This window comes from Trachinotus anak, unplaced genomic scaffold (genome assembly GCF_046630095.1).
Source record: "Trachinotus anak isolate AG129_WGS33_773 ecotype Australia unplaced genomic scaffold, CSIRO_AGI_Tana_v1 ptg000009l, whole genome shotgun sequence".
NCBI lineage: Eukaryota > Metazoa > Chordata > Actinopteri > Carangiformes > Carangidae > Trachinotus > Trachinotus anak.
This window is the reverse complement of record NW_027273860.1, coordinates 21,849,934-21,867,004: the sequence shown is the minus strand read 5'-3', so window position 1 is coordinate 21,867,004 and position 17,071 is coordinate 21,849,934. Positions and strand designations below refer to the sequence as shown.

Sequence of the window (17,071 nt, the reverse complement as noted above, 5' to 3'; positions counted from 1 at the left end):
GACATAGATCAGGTTTCATCACATCACATCCACTGGATTGAGATTTTATTTTGACGATAAGAAATTTTCATATAAACTATGTACAAATGTCCACAAAGTGCATCTATACAGTTACACAAATACACAGAGCAACACATGTCCTCATAGTCTTGGTTACAGATGAGCTTTGCCTCCTCCTGGATAGTTGAAGCAGCTTCAGCTTGGAGCTCATCACAGGATCACAGTCCAACATTGAGAGTGGGGGGTGAAGACGCAGGTCATATGAAAAGATGTTCACAGATGTTAGTATTAGCCTCAGTCACACATATTACACAAAGCAGTGGTGAGTAAGGTCCCTCGGCTGTGAGGAATGGCAGGTTGAAGGTGCAGATGGAGTGGTTGTAGACGGCCAGACGGAGACAACAAAACACACTGGTTGTTGCGTGTCCCAGTGAAGACCGTTTCCCTGGTCTGGGACATAGTCGAGGTGAAATTTGTCAGTCATTCAGACACACAAGCTCCAGTTCTTCCCCCCTGAAAGATTTACGATTGACTCCACTGGCGAACCGGAGCTCTTCATTGACACCAATGTCTTTAATGGCCTGGAACAGGATGACGTCCCTCGCTTCGGTTTATTCTCCTGCCTATTGTGTCTTTGGCTGGGTGACACTCGCAGGGGAAGGTCTGGGCATCGATACACAAATCCCGCCCACCAGTCTTGAAAAAAAACAGGCGGCTAATTTCATCCGGCAAGGCCTCCATCATCTTTCTGCCCTCAGCTGCTGTGATTACTTTTCCATGATAATCACAAACGACGGAGCCCTTAGCAAAGGGTTTGGTGGAAACGACTCCTGCGGTGAAGAAAAGATGATATTTAGTGTCTTTGTTTGTGAGAACATTTTCATGTTAGCATGTTAGCTGACTTTGCTCACACAACATACCTTGCCCTTTGTCACCAAAATACTTGACGGCCAGACCCGACCACCTCTGGTTTGTGACTCTGTTGATGATGTCTGGGTCACTCTCCACCTGCAGCTTCCTGGGCGGTTGCCATCTGGCCACAATGTCCTCAGGACGGGGATAGTTGGCAGTCCACCCTTCACCCCTGATGATCTTTGCCACCTTTTGTACAGTAGGTGGGTGTCTTGAACTTTTAGCTGTGAAAGAGAGAACATTTCCATTGAAACTCTTGCCCACGCTTGTCTACTCTTTTCCTTTCTAGTTATACAAATGTTGTCTATTCATTTCATTTAACCACTGCAGAATAACGTAATCACAACTTACACAAGAGGTATTGCTCACGCTTTCCAAATTGCACGGCCCTCCACCTGTCATAAAACACTCTGTCAGGTGGAAACCCAGCATCGACGCGCTGCTTCTTTGTGGGTGGCTTTCCAGTCTCTGTCACGGGGAAGTCCTGGAGAAACGCAGAAAAGTCCCTGTGTTCCTGTTCAACCGCGTCTCTGGCTCTCTTCTGTGCCTGGCTGCCACGCTCGTCTTGGGACCTGTCGGTAGAAGAGCTGCAACGTGGAGAAGATTTCACGGTTAAACTCAGAGAAACATCTGGACTGACCCTGAAGGCATCTGTGACAGAACAGTTGAATGTTTCAGATGATGATACACACGGTGCCAAGTTGCCCAAGAGGTTGGCGGTGGCCACGACACTGTCCAACGCCCTGCGCTGGGTGTCGCCCACTGTTGTAGACCGGGCCATGTAACAAGCTGCTGCAGCTTTCTGCTCCTCTGAGAAACGTTCTCTAGCCTCTGTCTCTGCGGCACGTCTCACATCCTTGCTTGTGATGTGGGGTAGCTTGTAGCTGCAATGAAGAAGAAATGTGAGATGATGCTTTCGACCTCAAGCCTGAATTCTTTCTAGTACGTGTACATTAGTTTGTGCAATTTTGTTCATTTTGCAAATACTCACTGTTCATGCAGACGCTCAAGGTCACAGGTGGCATTATGAATTGGTGCACCAGTCTTGGACAAGAAAAACTTGCCCCCATCCTGGTCACCTTTGTCCTGCAGACATTCTGGTCGAATGGATTGAAAGTATGCATCCATCATCTGTGGAGACAGAATATGAATGAGGTTAACACTTAGAAAACTGATGGAGCCTTTTGGTCAAAACAGTGAAGAGATGGACCAGCAAGGTGAGGCAGGAAGACTGATGCTGCTGTCACTGTTACTCGTGGTGAGTTGACTTACTGCAGCCTCCTCTTCACTGAGGGCAAAGGTGGCTGTGTCCATTTTGGGACCGCTGACTTCCACACAGACTCGTCCGCTGACGCGTGTGTTATTGACCCACTGCTCAGCCTGAGAAACAATGGAGAAAAAAAGTGAGAATTAAAGAGCTGAACGTCAAGTGATCATGTTCTCTTTGAATCTGGACATGTCATATTTTCTCCCGACTACATGTGGTGGGTGGGGGGGATACTCACCGTCAAACACCCCACTACTCCTGGTCTCTGAAAGTGTTTCAGGACCAGGATGGCCTCGCAGTAATATCTGAACAGGGTCTTCTCTTCTACCCCCACATGCTGGTTCTCCAGGAGCTTCTGCTGGATGTCCAGCATGTCCCTCTTGGCCTCACGGAAGACTTGCTGACAGTCATGTAGAGTCAGCTTGGAAACACTGCACAGGCCATACCTACGACGATAAGATGAACCAGAACTGCAGTGAGGAGGACAGTGGAAGATTTCTGTGTCACGTATTCCTGGATGTCAACCAGACAAATGAGTACCCTCGACAAAAAATACAAGTAAAGGCAACTCACCTTTTTTTGAATGTGGCTTTGCTGACGGCCTTTGCCACCGTCTTCCTCAGAGCGCCAAGCAACTCAATATATGCCTGGCACTTCCTGTGGAAATCCGGCTCCGTTTTGGGCAAATCCAGGGTCCCGATGTACTGGACAAAGCGGGTCATGCGCTTGACATAATTTGTAATGGTGGATGGACACATCTTGGCCGTCTTGAGTCTGTTGAAGAAGTCCTTGGTCTCTGTGCTCTTCAGCACAAAGTCCACACTGACTTCATTCCCGCTCGGCTGGATGAATCTGAGCACCCTGGACACGTTATCTACCTGTGATGAAAGAGGGAGATAGTGAATCAGCTGTGAGCCACAATAATCAGGTAAAAGAGCTGCAGTCTGCATGTGTCAGTGGGCCTGTTGTCACACTATAGATATGCTAATAAGTCTCCAGACTGCAGAGAGCAGCACAGCCCACAGCAACTCTGCTCTGCTGTAGTTGACTTTAGTTTCTGTATTTGACAGGGACAGTGCAGCCCTTGTCCCTAGGTTTCCACATACAGTGTCATGAAATCGTGCTGAAGTCTTACCTCCTGTTGGCAGTTTGGGACCCGCAGAGTGTCAGTCAGGTACTTCTTAAAGTTTGTCAAAATTTCAGCTTCATCTGGGAACTTTTCATAAAGTCCCATCTGCTGCATGTTGACCCGCACCGAAGGCCGGTTCTGGGCCGTGTCCCTGGGGAAATACAGAGAAAATCAGCTCAAAGGAAATCACACCAACCACTGATTGAACTCACGTATCCGTGAGGGCCAACAAACTTACTTTCGCCATGTGGGGTCACTTGGACCAGCATCATCCACGGAGCTGGGGCTGGGACCCTCCTCAAAATCGCTGCTGACCTCCTCCTTGATAGCTGGAAGGTGAGTTTGCACAGCAGCATCTGAAGTGGTTGGTGGCTTCTCGGTGGGACGATTTTCCTCTGGGTCATTGAAGATGAAAAAATGTCTCTGGCGGAGATCTTCCAGCAGAGCCAATCTGGTGGGTGTGTCAGGGTATCGCTCGCACATCTCAGCGTAGTCCCAGATTCTGCCCTGGCGGGTCCAGTCCTTCATGGATGCTTTGGCCCTCTGCAGCTCTCTCGACCTCTCCCCAGGTCCCTTGTCCTTCATGCAAACCCTGGCCAGATGGGTAGGCAGCATTTCCTGGGGCCTCTTGCAGATCAGACAGTAGATGATGCGGCGATTCTTTTCACTGTTAGAGACAGTGGGAAACAATTTAGATCACAATGAACATGTTAACAGAAGACTGTTAAGACTGCTGACCAAAGACTTGTGTACTTACTTGCTAACTGTTGCCATGTTCCTGGGTACAAAGGTAAAAACTGAAGAAAAAAAATCAAGAAATACTCTTGGAAAATGTACCAAAAAAAATGAAGACTTTCCCCAAAACCTTTAAGTCAATTTTTAAAGGAAAAAACAACTTCAGAATCTCCTACATAAAGTTTCCTCCTGCAGAAAAAAGAAAAGAGAAAAATTCAGTTGCTTGATCCTTTAAAAGATGAAAAACTCCAGAAGTCCTCAGGGTTGAAGAAATTCTCTCTCAAAGAGCAAAGGGTGGTGTGTGTGTGTGATCAGAAGATCAGCAGACACAGTGAAGAAGTGGGTTTCCCTGGACAGATTTATCCTCCCTGCAACACTTTGCACCGTTTGCACCTTCGTGACGTCACACTCAGACCAGCCAATGAGCATGATCGTGCTCTTGAGGGTGAGGCTTCATTTGCATTTGAAACTCTGGATTGCACACCTCACTCAATGAGCAGAATGAAAGAACAGCCAAAGTTCATTTTATGTATTTGATGAGGAATAAAAAAAAAAAATACAATTTACTAAATCAAACATTAAAGTAAAACCTTGACTTTCTACTTTCCGACAGCTCGCCCTGGCTGGTTAAAGACATCAGTCAAGTGTGGTCAGTGCTGCAGAGGCACTTCATCCGGGTGAGTGATCGAAACGTGTGTTTTACTTCACGCTACAATCATCTGACTTGCTGAAGTCATCATCAGATTCAACTGTAGGCTCTGGACTCTATAACAAACACACAGCTTCAAAGCTAACTGTAGCTTTTGTACTGTATTGTATTGTAGCTGACTCCTCCCACCCTGGACACAAACTCTTTGAGACACTCCCCTCTGGCAGGAGGCTGCGGTCCTTCAGGACCAAAACCTCTCGCCACAAAAATAGCTTCTTCCCATCTGCTATTAGCCTCATCAACAAGGCTAGAGAGCCCCACTGTTGCTGATCAATTGCACCAATCACCAGAAAAAATTCCTTGTATGTGAAAACATACTTGGCAATAAAACTGATTCTGATTCTGATTCTGATTCTGATTCTGATTCTAACACAAGCTGCGAGGTTAAAAGAAGCTGAGCTCTGGGAGAAAGTCCTCCTCCACTCAGCCCATGTGATGTATTTTACTCACTATCAACATGTTGGAGTTTGACGTCAACCGGATCCAGTGTTTCAACATTATTCACTATTCTGTCCCCTGCATGCGTGGCTCTACACCCAGGGACAGACAGCGGAACAGATGTGCTCGGCACTGAAAGGGTTCCCGATGACTCAGACGTGGAGGTGAAGCTGAAGGTTGTTTACGTGTTCATCTTCGTCGAGTCGCTTTCTTACGATGCCAGAAACTCTGTGAAACTGAAAGTTAGTACAGAAGAAAAAGTTCTTCGTGTTCGACGCAGAATGCTCCAGAGCACGTTACCATGGAGATCACAAAACAAGATGGCTGCTCTGAACTCTGACCCTGAACATGTGATCGATCGTAACCAATAGCAAACTTTCTACATTGCCCTGACAGCAGTCTTTAAAATACCACTAGGAGGCATTACAATGCTCTTCACCTACACGTGTAACATTACAATACCGCAAATTCAAACTTACATTTTACACTTGCTTTGAAAACTAAGTTGTAACAAACTGACACATTTGAAGGTGAAACTTTTCCAGATGAGGGGGTTGAGACACGCAGGGTGGGCTGTGAACAGGCGTTTCTCCACACCAGTGCCAACCTGTGAATGAGTGCGGTTCATTACTCTGACACCACTGAGATCTCTGCTTTGACATTTCGAAATGAAGTGCAAACGTGTTGATGGTGGCTCAAATGCAGCACATTTCACTCCCTGAGTTTTTCTTGTGCTTCTTGAGTAAACCTGATCCAAAGTAAAACCTTGACTTTCTACTTTCCGACAGCTCGCCCTGGCTGGTTAAAGACATCAGTCAAGTGTGGTCAGTGCTGCAGAGGCACTTCATCCGGGTGAGTGATCGAAACGTGTGTTTTACTTCACGCTACAATCATCTGACTTGCTGAAGTCATCATCAGATTCAACTGTAGGCTCTGGACTCTATAACAAACACACAGCTTCAAAGCTAACACAAGCTGCGAGGTTAAAAGAAGCTGAGCTCTGGGAGAAAGTCCTCCTCCACTCAGCCCATGTGATGTATTTTACTCACTATCAACATGTTGGAGTTTGACGTCAACCGGATCTTTTACTTGCTTCTAAAAGTAAATTGAACAAACTGACACATTTGAAGGGGAGACTTTTCTAAATGAAGGGGTTGAGGCGTCATCATGAATTTTATTCCACCTAAGTTTTTTCTGTCTGATCGGAAACAACATGATTCCACAGGCTGTTTCATATAACACACGTCTGTACATTGAGCAGACATGCTTGCAATTACCAAAAGTGCAAAGGTCAAAGGTGAGCAGGAAAGAGAGGCCATGACCTAAGTTCCTGTGTCGATTACCAGACAAAATACTCCATGTGTTTATGGTCCAGTATGAACCGCAAATGTGAGTGAAGTTCTGAGAGACAGCTGTCTGTAACCCACTGTCACATGCTGAGGCACACAGAGCATGAGCAGGCAGCCTTTAACCCAAACAAAAGATGTGGCTACAGCCAAATTAGCATGTGTGGGGTGAGAGGGGAGGTTGGAGGACGAGCAGGCAACACTTTGTGGAGGTCAGTACAAAACGGACTGAAGGGGATCTATAAAGAGCTACTTTACATGATGTGAGCCTTGACCTGCTTCATAATCAAAAACACATGGAAATTTACCTTTAGACTGTCTGAACTTTTAAAGTGAGAGACACTCAACTCATATAGACATGAAAGCATCAACATCTCCAATCTTATGTTACATGTATGTTTCAAACTCTGAATTCTGCCATGCACTGCCTACGTGCTGCGTCTGTGCTCTGACGTTTGTCTGACTCAGGTCTGATTATCATTGTAAAGACAGAGGTCTCACTTCTTGAACGTGCCCTCCACAGATCATCTGAACAGCTTCAGGACAGTAGTTGACTCAAATGACTCAATTTAAAATATACACACTTGAACATAATGTTTACCTTCAGATTTGGCTACTGGAACTGATTAGGTGAAACTTAACAGTCATTTCTGTCTTTATTAAAGAGTCTACAAATGTTTACAGGCTGTGTATCATTAGAGTGTAACTACAGGTGAACTACAGGTGTCCTGTTCCTCTTGTGAGGAGATGTCTCAGAACATCACATGAAAGCTTAAGTGCTTCAACTGAATCACTTTGGCTTGTAAATCTGTGACTTGAGGCCCAGCAGCGTCACACCTCTTCCCCTCATTTCTGCTGCTGTGGACAGAGGTCAAAAAAACAAAAAAAACAAAAACAGGACATGTTATGTCACGGTTTACTAACCCACTGGAAGATGAGAAAACGACCTAAAGTCGTCACTGTGTCTTCAGTAAAAGCTGCATATGACTGGAGACTTTACCTTGAGATTGCGGAGGTTGGCAAACACTTTGAGCAGCTTGGGTGTTGGAGGTTTTTGTCCGAACAGAGTCAGACCTTTCTGCTTCTCCTCGTTGGCTTTAGCAGCGGCAGGGCCTTTGGCTTTGGTCAGTTTCCTTCACAATCACACAGACACAGTCCTTCATGTTACATTTTTATTTAGTCTTTGATGTAGTGTCAAACAGATTTATCTCGTTTTTTTTTTTAGGATAAATAAATGCATAAAACAGCCACATCATCACATTAAAACTGCAGCTGTTGCTCAAGCAGTGACTCAGTGACTCACCTTCCCTTCCTGGCCAGCACCTTCTGAGACTCTGGGTAGTGGACCAGGATGTCAAACAGGTCCTTCTTCTCCAGGACAAAGAGGTTAGCAAAGCCGTGTGCTTTGACGTTAGCAGTGCGCCTGTTTCCTCCATCTTTAGCAGATTGTAGTAAGCTGGAGGGGTGGGGGGTGGGGTGGGACATTTGCTTGGACATTTTTGAGTCTCATCTGGGAAGTACAGTGCATCAGAACATGTTCAGACTCCTTCCTGCTGATTCATGCTGCAGCCTCATGCTAAGAACGTTTGTATGAAGGAAAAACTGAAGCATCACATTGACATAAGTGTTCCGACCATTTGCTATGACAGGATCTCTGCAGCTCAGCCAGAGTCACCATCTGGTTCCTGGTCTCCTCTCTCACCCAGACCCTTCTCCCTGATGTCTCAGTTAGTCCAGGTCCTGGTCTAGAAGAGTCCTGATTGTTCCAGATTATTGGGGTCAGAATGATGGAGACCACTGAGCTCTTGAACCTTCACTGAGCCTCCACACAGTCCTGTCTCTGAGCTCTGCAGCAGCTCCTGGTCAGCTGTGACACCTATAGACAGGTGTGTGTCCATTCAGCTGAGTTCACTACAGGTGCACTCCAGTGCAGGTTTAGAGACTTCTCAGAGATGATCCAGAGAAATGGAGGAACCTGAGCTAAACTTCCAGGGTCATAGTAAAGTGTCTAAATACTTATGTCAATGTGATATTTCAGTTTTTACTTGTTAATATGTTTGACAAAATTCCTCATTATGGAGAACTGAGAACAGACTGATGAGGGAAAATCATTTTTTTTAGTATGAGGCCGTAACATGAGAAAGTGTGAAAGAACTGAAGAGGTCTGAAAACTATGTACAACAAACAGACTGTACAATATAAAACAACACTGCTCCAACACATGCTACTGTTGTTCAGATGAAATTGTTGAAAACACAGATGCAGACTTGGATGAGCATCTTTATCATATGTTAATATTCCAGTGTTACAACAAAGGTGTAACTGCAGCCTAAAAGTTCATCATCATCATTATGTGCTTCGTAAAAACATACTCAGAAGTGTAAACGAGGTGGTGAAACGTGATTGCCTCAGTGAACTGATCTATCATGTTTCTGAGAGCTTTATGATGCCAAGTCCTTTTCCATTATGATCATTACTGCTCCTGCACACTCACCTGATTTCTCCAAACACGCAGCCAGCCTTCAGCGTGACGAACACGATGCTGTTGTCAGGTCCTCCCACCACCTGCACCGCTCCACTTTTAATGATGTACATCTCTTTACCGATGTCGCCCTGCAGGGGCACACAGAGGTCCGCAGAACTCCCACATCATGAAACTCTGCTGCTGTTATTGGGTATTAACTTCATGATGATCACTAGAGTGTATCATTTCCACACACACACACACACACACACAATATATATATATATATATATATATATATATATATATACCCACTTTCTTCACAACAAAGTCTCCAGGTAGGTAGATGATTGACTTTAGCCTCAGCAACATGTCCACCAGCATCTGCTGGTCACAGCCCTGAGGAGACAGAGTACACACACTCAGCTGACGTCATGTCCAGGCTGCACTCTGTGATGCCTTTTCATGTGCACACACCTTGAATAGATCGATTTTCTGAAAGGTCGTCAGGTTGATGTCCACAGCGATGGCGATTTTCATCACCAGAGGCATCTTGTCCAGCAGCTCGGACTCATCTGGAGAGGACAGACAGTGGATATGAGTGGATGACTGGGTTCATTTCTGGGATAAAGTTTTCTGAGACTTACCCAGCATGCCCTGAGCAGCCCATGTGTAGTTGTACCAGGTCCGGACTCTGTTCTGGACAAGCTTGGGGATTGTATATGTATTCATGTAGGCAACGCAGCCGTCCATTGATGCACGAAAATATGCCTGACCTGCTGTTGCTGCTCCGATGACATCTCTCATCTGAAAGGAGGAGAGACAGAAAGGGTTAAGGAGAAATCATAACACTACATATTAGATAGAGAACGGCACAGATTTGAAACCTCAAATGGCCAAATAACTGCAACTAATCTACTGGTCTAAGACCCTTTGAATGAGTTCTGAATAAAAATAGAACTCTCCCCCTACCTGTCCAATCAAACTGGAGAACACAAAGACACCAGTGAAAAAGTTGGCCATCTGAAAGCTTATCTCAAAGGTGGTCACAGGCTCTGGTAGACCCCCAATGTTGATCAGACTGCGGACAGCAAAGTAGTAACAGCGCAGGTACCTGTGGAGGAGGAGGAGCCAAAAGACTTGATTTTTGAGGAGACTGTAGTTCACACGTGTCACTGAAATGACACTGAGTCAGAAAATTCACTGGGCTAGTTAACAGGGAGGACTTTGGACACAGAGGAAGAGAAACTGAAATGTTCAGAACCATGGACAGAGGCTTGGCGTGCGATAGGCCGTCAGTTTTTCAGCACCATGGAGAGCTCCGACCACAACACTATCACCAGAATGAGTCTTAATCACAAACAACAACAAGACAAAGTGAGTGGAACGTACGCTGCGCCCTTTCCATCATACACCCACGTGGTCGTTGCGAGACCCTGGTGCAGTGAGGCCACGTAGTACACACAGGCGTTGAGGTGGAGCATGTAGAGCAGGTAGCCTGTGGTGCGAGCCACTCTGTGTCACAGTGACATAGAAAAGACAGAATGAGATGTGAAAAAGATGCAGTCGTAACAAACTATAAACTAGGGAAACAGCATTGTGCAGTCTAGATGTGGTTTATCCCTGTTGGGGACCTCTGTAAAGATCTGGGTACAAAATCCTTTAGAGAATTACAGATTAGAGCAGCAGGGTTTAATCAGCATCGATGGGACGCAGACATTATGTGCAGATTCATAATATGTTGAAATTCTTTTCTCCTTTGTCTCCAGCTATGTGAAGGGTCCACGTTTTATTTTGTCCTGCAGCAGAAGTGCAGCTCTACAGTGTCACTAAAAACAAATCAAAGAGGGGAAAAGATGTAATTTCAGAGCAGGAGGGGGCCAACATTTTCTGTAACATTAAGCACAGGGGACACACATGAAGCCAATGCCCCTCACTACGTCCACTACCTCCCTCCATCGTTCATATGTGGGGATTCCTAACTGCAGAGGCTGCACAGAGGGTTCCTCCTCCTCGATCAGACAAACACTACAAAATGGGAACTTTTGTTAATGATGTTAATGGACCTTAAAGTTGTATCTACAGCTGAGTTCTAAGTTCTTTACATCACACAGCCTTGAGTTCTTTTGGGTTTTGGTTTCCTACTCTGCTTTTTCCCTCGAATTTGAAAGTTTGAAAGTCAATGAAACAACAACAAACAAACTGGAGGAGAAACATTTTCAAAACATGTCAGGTGGATGTTAGTATATGATACACTACTTCCTCTTCCAGACACTCTGATAAATAATCCGCAAGTTAATGGTTCAGAAACATGTTTTTTTTTCTGCTGTTGAAACACAGTGGACCTGTGAACTGGATAAAAACCAGTTTGAATCTGCTCCACTGGTCCATGAGCATTTACCTCCAGATGTACGCCTTCGCCATGATGCTCTCAAGTCGATCGCTGAACTCAAAAAAGGACTCAATCTGGAACAGACAGGACACACACAGGGAATGAGAAGTCCCGTCTGTTTTTCTTCACTTCCATTGTTAATAAAAAGGATCAGCTGTCTGCCCACCCTGATGAAGCGGTTGAGTCTGTAGATGGAGGAGAATTCAAAGTGCAGGCAAAGGAGGTCGAAGGGGAGGATGCTGATTATATCAGTCTGCACACAGGAGGAGCAAAGGTCACACTGAAAGTAAGACTCTGTTCATTCTGTGATTTCATCCCCAAGATCAAATATTAGGTTTTATGATCATTCACTTCAGTACAATGTAAAGATTCTGCATAACAAGCTGAAGTCCTGCAGTATTAAAGGAAAAGAATATTATTAGCACTGATACATCAACCTGACAGCAGCATTTTACTGTTGTACAGAGTCAGTTTTAATCTCTCTCTCTCTCTTTATACTGTTTGGTCCAGTGGTTTCTAAGCTGGGGGTTGGGCCCCTCCAAAGGGTCAAGGATAAATCTAAGATGATAAAATGAGGCAAGAAAAAAGAAAAACATTGTAATAATCTTTGCTTTTTTGTGAAATATCTGATCATTTGAGCCATGAACAAATAAATAAAGGTGACACTAAGGTAGACACTGTTTTTTTTCACAAGACAAAATGTTTTAATCGATGCCAATACATTTAATTTTACAAGCTGACCATTATTTGTTTTCTTATTGAAAGTGTTCATTTGGGTGTTGTGGGTTCTGGGTGTTCATCTGAGTATAGACATACTCAAGTACAGTACAAGTACTTCCAAACTGAGTAAATGTATAGTGGGTACATTCTCACCTTAAACCGTTGTGATTTCCGATAGTGCACCTTCGTCATGGCTCTGTCTTTCTGCAGGGGAAACAGGAACTGTGTTAATGTCAGTGCACAGGTGACCTAACTGCAGGTCACCTAACCGCAGGTGAGACGGAGGTCACTGACAGTGATGTTGCACAGTGCTCTGTGACTCACAATGATGTCGCCGGCTTTGACAAACTGAAGTCGGGGCTGCCACAGTACAATGTCAATGACATTAACCAGGTCACTGAGGATGTCACAGAAGATCCAGAAGGGGTTGGTGGTTGAATTGTGGTAAGGGAACGCCAGGCGGACGGGGCAAAACCAGACGTTGTAGTTGTATGCCACTGCTACCACAGTCAGCCAGGTGATGTAGCGACGGTCTGGAGAAAGAGAGCCAATCAGATTTCAGTATTTTGATGTGTTTAGTTAAACTCGGCTGAGAGGTGGCCTGCGTGGACCTCACCTACCTGTGAAAGGGTCGATAGTGGTCCCCAGGATCGAGTCCATCTTCTCCTCGATTGGATGGAGGAGGACATCGAAGCAGGAGCAGCTGATTTCTGGGAGGATCTTTGCTTTCTTCAGGGCCTCCTCCGCCAGCCTCTCCTCCTCTGCTTTCTTCTCCGCCTCGAGCCTTTTCTCCTCATCCTTCCTCTTCTTCTCCTCTGCCTTTTTAGCCGCCTCTTCTGTCTTCTTTTTATCTGCTTCTTCTTTTGCTATCCGCTCCTCCTCCTTGAGCCTGAAGTAGTCCTCCTTCTTCAGAATAGGTGCTAAACAGTAGAGAGTGATGGTGGGTTACATGGCCATGAGCCAGTTTTCTGCCTCTATGCTTTGTGGGCGTTACACTTACTGACAGGTGGGGTGATTTCTGGAGACGTGGCGTAGGGATCTATGACTTTCTCTTTGAGCATCACCGTCCGCTCTCTTAATTTCTTCACCAAACTTCTGAGTGTGTCATCTGTGTAGCGGGAGTAGACCACAGGTGGAGGAGGGGCTTCTTCACTGAGAACACATAAGAGAAAGAGACACCAGGAACAGGAGATGGGGGGAAGTAATGTTCAGGGAGCAGACAGACAGATTCTCAGTTATATTCTCAGTAAATGGGATGAGTCTTGTTTGTGTGGTAGTGCAGCTCATGTCATTGTTGTCATTATTAATCGGCTGTAAAAAGCAGCAGGCACACAACTCTATATTAGCTTATTAAGAGGCTTTAGTTCATTAAGAGAAATTAGCAGCACTTTTATCTGAACCTCTGAGAGCAAATAGGGTTTTAATAAAATCCATGTTATTTTCTTTTTTGAGATGAGGCTGAGTTACTGACACGCAAAAAATCTAAATAAAGTATAAAAAATTATCTGAAAAGAACAAAATGAATTCTTTGAAATCAACTCCCACTGGCACATGAACACTTCCTCTGATCGTTCTCGTCACAAATACCGTAGCACTAAGCTCCTAAGCTCCTTTCCTACTTTAGGAGTCAGACTGCTGGTCCCACAGTAACAAACACAGCATGTCCACACACTGTTACTCTGTGGAAGGCTTCAGCCATGGAGCTGCAGACTGAACCTGTAAAATCAGCTGAACACACTGATCTACCCTCCACCTCATGTATGGAGAGGAGACAGATGTTTACAGCTGGGCAGCAGATATTAACAACATGACACAGTTCATCATCTGATAGTTTGCTGTCTGAAGCTGTCATACTGCAGCAGCACACACATCTGGAGCCTTAGCTGTTCTTAGTCAGCTCAGGTTTCAGTCAGAGAATCTCAATGGGCCTCACGTTGTAATTAATGAATTCACTCATGAATAATGACTCAGATAGGTTTCCAGCTGTTCCACACCTGATCAGTTCTTCAGCATTTTTTTGACTGAGACACCAAAGCAAACCCCAGTCCACCAGGATCCAGTCTCACAGAGCTTACACACATTTGTGGATGTGTGTAAGCTTTATGAAAACATGGGTATTTGTTTAAGATGACAGAGCCCACACAGCTACCCAGTCCACTCAGTCAGACTGGGTCAACCACATTATTTGCTGCTGTAAAAATATAATATAATATAATACAATCTTACCCCTCTGCCCCCTCTGGATTGGTGGGATCAGCTGGAGCAGCTGGAGCAGCTGGAGCAGCAGGAGCAGGAGCAGGAGCAGCTGGAGCAGCTGTAAGTAAATGAAACACAACGTTTTCTTCAGTTTCAAACTAATGAACAGATTTAACAGTGATGTTGGCAGCTGATCAGGCCGAGGAGAAAACATTGAACGAACCATGAAACCAGCGTTCAGCGAGTCTCTGAGGTCTGACTTACATGTGTGTTACTAGTGTTGCTGTAAAATAAGACTGGTCCTATTTTGTTTTTGGAATAACTTTCTCAGCCAGAGTCACCATCTGGTTCCTGGTCTCCTCTCTCACCCAGACCCTTCTCCCTGATGTCTCAGTTAGTCCAGGTCCTGGTCTAGAAGAGTCCTGATTGTTCCAGATTATTGAGGTCAGAATGATGGAGACCACTGAGCTCTTGAACCTTCACTGAGCCTCCACACAGTCCTGTCTCTGAGCTCTGCAGCAGCTCCTGGTCAGCTGTGACACCTATAGACAGGTGTGTGTCCATTCAGCTGAGTTCACTACAGGTGCACTCCAGTGCAGGTTTAGAGACTTCTCAGAGATGATCCAGAGAAATGGAGGAACCTGAGCTAAACTTCCAGGGTCATAGTAAAGTGTCTAAATACTTATGTCAATGTGATATTTAAATTTTTACTTTTTGATACATTTGCAGAAAGTTTCTCACATTGTTTTTCATTATGGAGGGTTGAACTTAGACAGAGGAAGGGAAAATGATTTCTTAGCATCAGACTATAACTGAGGACTTTCTGAATGACCCGTACATCATGCAATATGACAACATGTGCCTCAGTAAGATGATGATGTTCTGCACATTCAAACATCATTTCATCATTGTAATAAAATATTGCTGCTGTGCACTGACAGACTGCATTAAACACATGGGAGCGTTTACACAGATGGAATCATACCCTGTCAGTAAATGTTGTGCATTATGTTTATGAAGAACACAGTAGACGTCATGTTTAACAGCATATGTTCATGTCATCCATCCCCCTCCACGGTCTGTGTGGCTGATGCTGTGCTGCAGTGAGTGTTCTGCTCTGCTGCTGTCACTGGTCCATGTGATGGTTCAGCTTGTTTCTGCAGACAGTCTGACTCCAGAACACACAACACCAAACACTGGTCTGCACCTGTAACGCTGCCTGTGAGGTGCCTGCACCACTACACTGAACATGAACAAACTAAGAAAAGATAAACAGACAGACGTTTCACCTGGCTTTGGCTCCTCCTTCTTAGGTTCCTCCTCTTTCTTTGCTTCTTCTTTCTTTTCCTCCTCCTTCTTGTCCTCCTCTTTCTTTTCTTCCTCTGTCTTTGGCTGCTCCTTTTCATCCTTCTTTTCAGGAGGCGTTTCTTCCTGTAAACAAGAGTGGAAACACAAACAGGACAAGCCCAACCTTCGGTTTTCAGACTGATTTATTTTGTTTTGAGGGAATGTCGTTTACAACGAGTCCAAACTGCTCAAGTACCACATGCTGGTTTAATATCCGTATCCATTTTATATTTTTATAATGCAATTCACAATTAGCCCTCTTTTGTTAACTTTCCTTGGCGTTTTGGAAAAATTCTGCAGGAATTCAGCCCCTGAAAAAGTGTTAGTAAATCCACAGGTCCTCCCTTCCTCAGTGCCAAGCTACTTCAGAGGCTTTCACTGATCTGAGTTACCTGCTTTAGCTCACCTTAAAACAAATGGTAGCAGGAGCCTGATCAGTTTAATGTTTGGCTTCAGGAAGCACCCAAGACAAATTAACAACTGGTATGAAATCAAATTAGCAACAGATAAAAAGCTAATTTCACAAATGTAAGGACTTCTCAGAACCAGTTCCTGGTCCAGGTCTACTAAAAACCATCTTCTTTTTTTAAATCATATCACAGCTATTAAAAGTTACCTGTGGGTTCCCCACGGCTCTGTGTGGGGCCCATTATTCTTTATTCTCTATATAAAAGACCAAACTTTGGACAAAGAGGAAAAGTCTGGGTTTGATTTTCTAAATCAAGCTTCATCATAAACCTCACACTGGAAAACAAACACAAACTGTCAAACCTCAGAGGAGAAACACAAGAGCTGCAAACGAGATTTCTTAACATCAACAGTTTATTACATCAAAGATCTGGTCAACTTTAATTGATCAATCAATGATTATTAGGATGTGTTTTTAAAAGGCCATAGTCAGACAGCTGAAATATTCATGTTGACTTTTTCTGGATTTGACCAAAGGAAACTTTTAGTTTCTTCAGACTGTAGGAAGAGAGCAGGCCTTACCTTAGCTGGTGGAGCTGCAGTAGGAGGGGGGTCAGCGGCCTGGGCAGGGGGGGGCTTTGGAGCCCCAATCAATTGTTTCAACCTGCTGAACATGGTGGTCTTCTGTGTGGGCTACAGCGAGCAGGTCTGCCCATCCACGTCTCCTCCTGTGGACAAGAACCCTGAGATCCTCGTTGCGTGCTGCTCGTCTCTCATCCGAACAACAGACTGAGGCTATTAAATTTCTTAGACTCATTAATTCCCTCTGGCCACTCCTCTTCCACCTGGAGTCAACACCAGACAATACCAATCAGCAGCAGGCAGGACAACGTCCTCTGACACAGCTGAGTCCATTTACAGATGCTTTGTAATATTTAATATAGTGTGTGATCAGTCTTTACATGGGAAGGTAAGGGGTGTGTGTGTGTGTGTGTGTGTGTGTGTGTG

General features: G+C 44.8%; 2 protein-coding genes across 4 annotated transcripts; both read right to left on the bottom strand.

Moving 5' to 3' along the window:
* Positions 1–25: 25 nt before the first annotated feature.
* LOC139625654 (uncharacterized) lies at positions 26–6,135 on the bottom strand. Its single transcript, XM_071485817.1, has 12 exons — positions 5,203–6,135; positions 4,066–4,232; positions 3,547–3,975; positions 3,315–3,459; positions 2,753–3,057; positions 2,418–2,625; positions 2,185–2,292; positions 1,904–2,043; positions 1,605–1,796; positions 1,264–1,499; positions 921–1,136; positions 26–830 (listed from the first exon to the last, which is right to left on the bottom strand). The coding sequence occupies exons 2-12, from the start codon at positions 4,080–4,082 to the stop codon at positions 574–576; spliced, it is 2,253 nt and encodes a 750-aa protein (XP_071341918.1). The 5' UTR covers positions 4,083–4,232; positions 5,203–6,135; the 3' UTR covers positions 26–573.
* Positions 6,136–7,173: 1,038 nt separating this feature from the next.
* cngb3.1 (cyclic nucleotide gated channel subunit beta 3, tandem duplicate 1) lies at positions 7,174–16,889 on the bottom strand. 3 transcript variants are annotated; one of them, XM_071485820.1, is made up of 18 exons: positions 16,646–16,889; positions 15,598–15,739; positions 14,339–14,426; positions 13,113–13,264; positions 12,733–13,032; positions 12,437–12,645; positions 12,266–12,316; positions 11,559–11,645; positions 11,402–11,466; positions 10,393–10,515; positions 9,973–10,114; positions 9,648–9,807; positions 9,478–9,575; positions 9,316–9,399; positions 9,031–9,149; positions 7,840–7,992; positions 7,537–7,669; positions 7,174–7,394 (listed from the first exon to the last, which is right to left on the bottom strand). In XM_071485820.1, exons 1-18 carry the CDS (start codon positions 16,736–16,738, stop codon positions 7,383–7,385), a joined length of 2,211 nt encoding a protein of 736 aa, XP_071341921.1. In that variant the 5' UTR covers positions 16,739–16,889; the 3' UTR covers positions 7,174–7,382. The 3 variants fall into 3 exon arrangements, with proteins under 3 accessions (XP_071341921.1, XP_071341922.1, XP_071341923.1); XM_071485821.1 differs by having other exon boundaries at positions 7,174–7,391; XM_071485822.1 differs by lacking the exon at positions 11,559–11,645.
* Positions 16,890–17,071: the final 182 nt, after the last annotated feature.

Bases quoted from the DNA above. Each gene is read 5' to 3' on its own strand.
- LOC139625654 (XM_071485817.1), bottom strand. The intron at 2,044-2,184 runs GTAAGTCAACTC...CTGTCTCCACAG, and splicing joins TCAGTGAAGAGGAGGCTGCA to ATGATGGATGCATACTTTCA. The intron at 1,137-1,263 runs GTAAGTTGTGAT...TCTCTTTCACAG, and splicing joins GCGTGAGCAATACCTCTTGT to CTAAAAGTTCAAGACACCCA.
- cngb3.1 (XM_071485820.1), bottom strand. From the start codon at position 16,738: ATGTTCAGCAGGTTGAAACAATTGATTGGGGCTCCAAAGCCCCCCCCT. The intron at 12,317-12,436 runs GTGAGTCACAGA...TTTCCCCTGCAG, and splicing joins TCAAAGCCGGCGACATCATT to AAAGACAGAGCCATGACGAA. The intron at 9,808-9,972 runs GTAGGGGGAGAG...TCCTCCTTTCAG, and splicing joins TCTCCAGTTTGATTGGACAG to ATGAGAGATGTCATCGGAGC.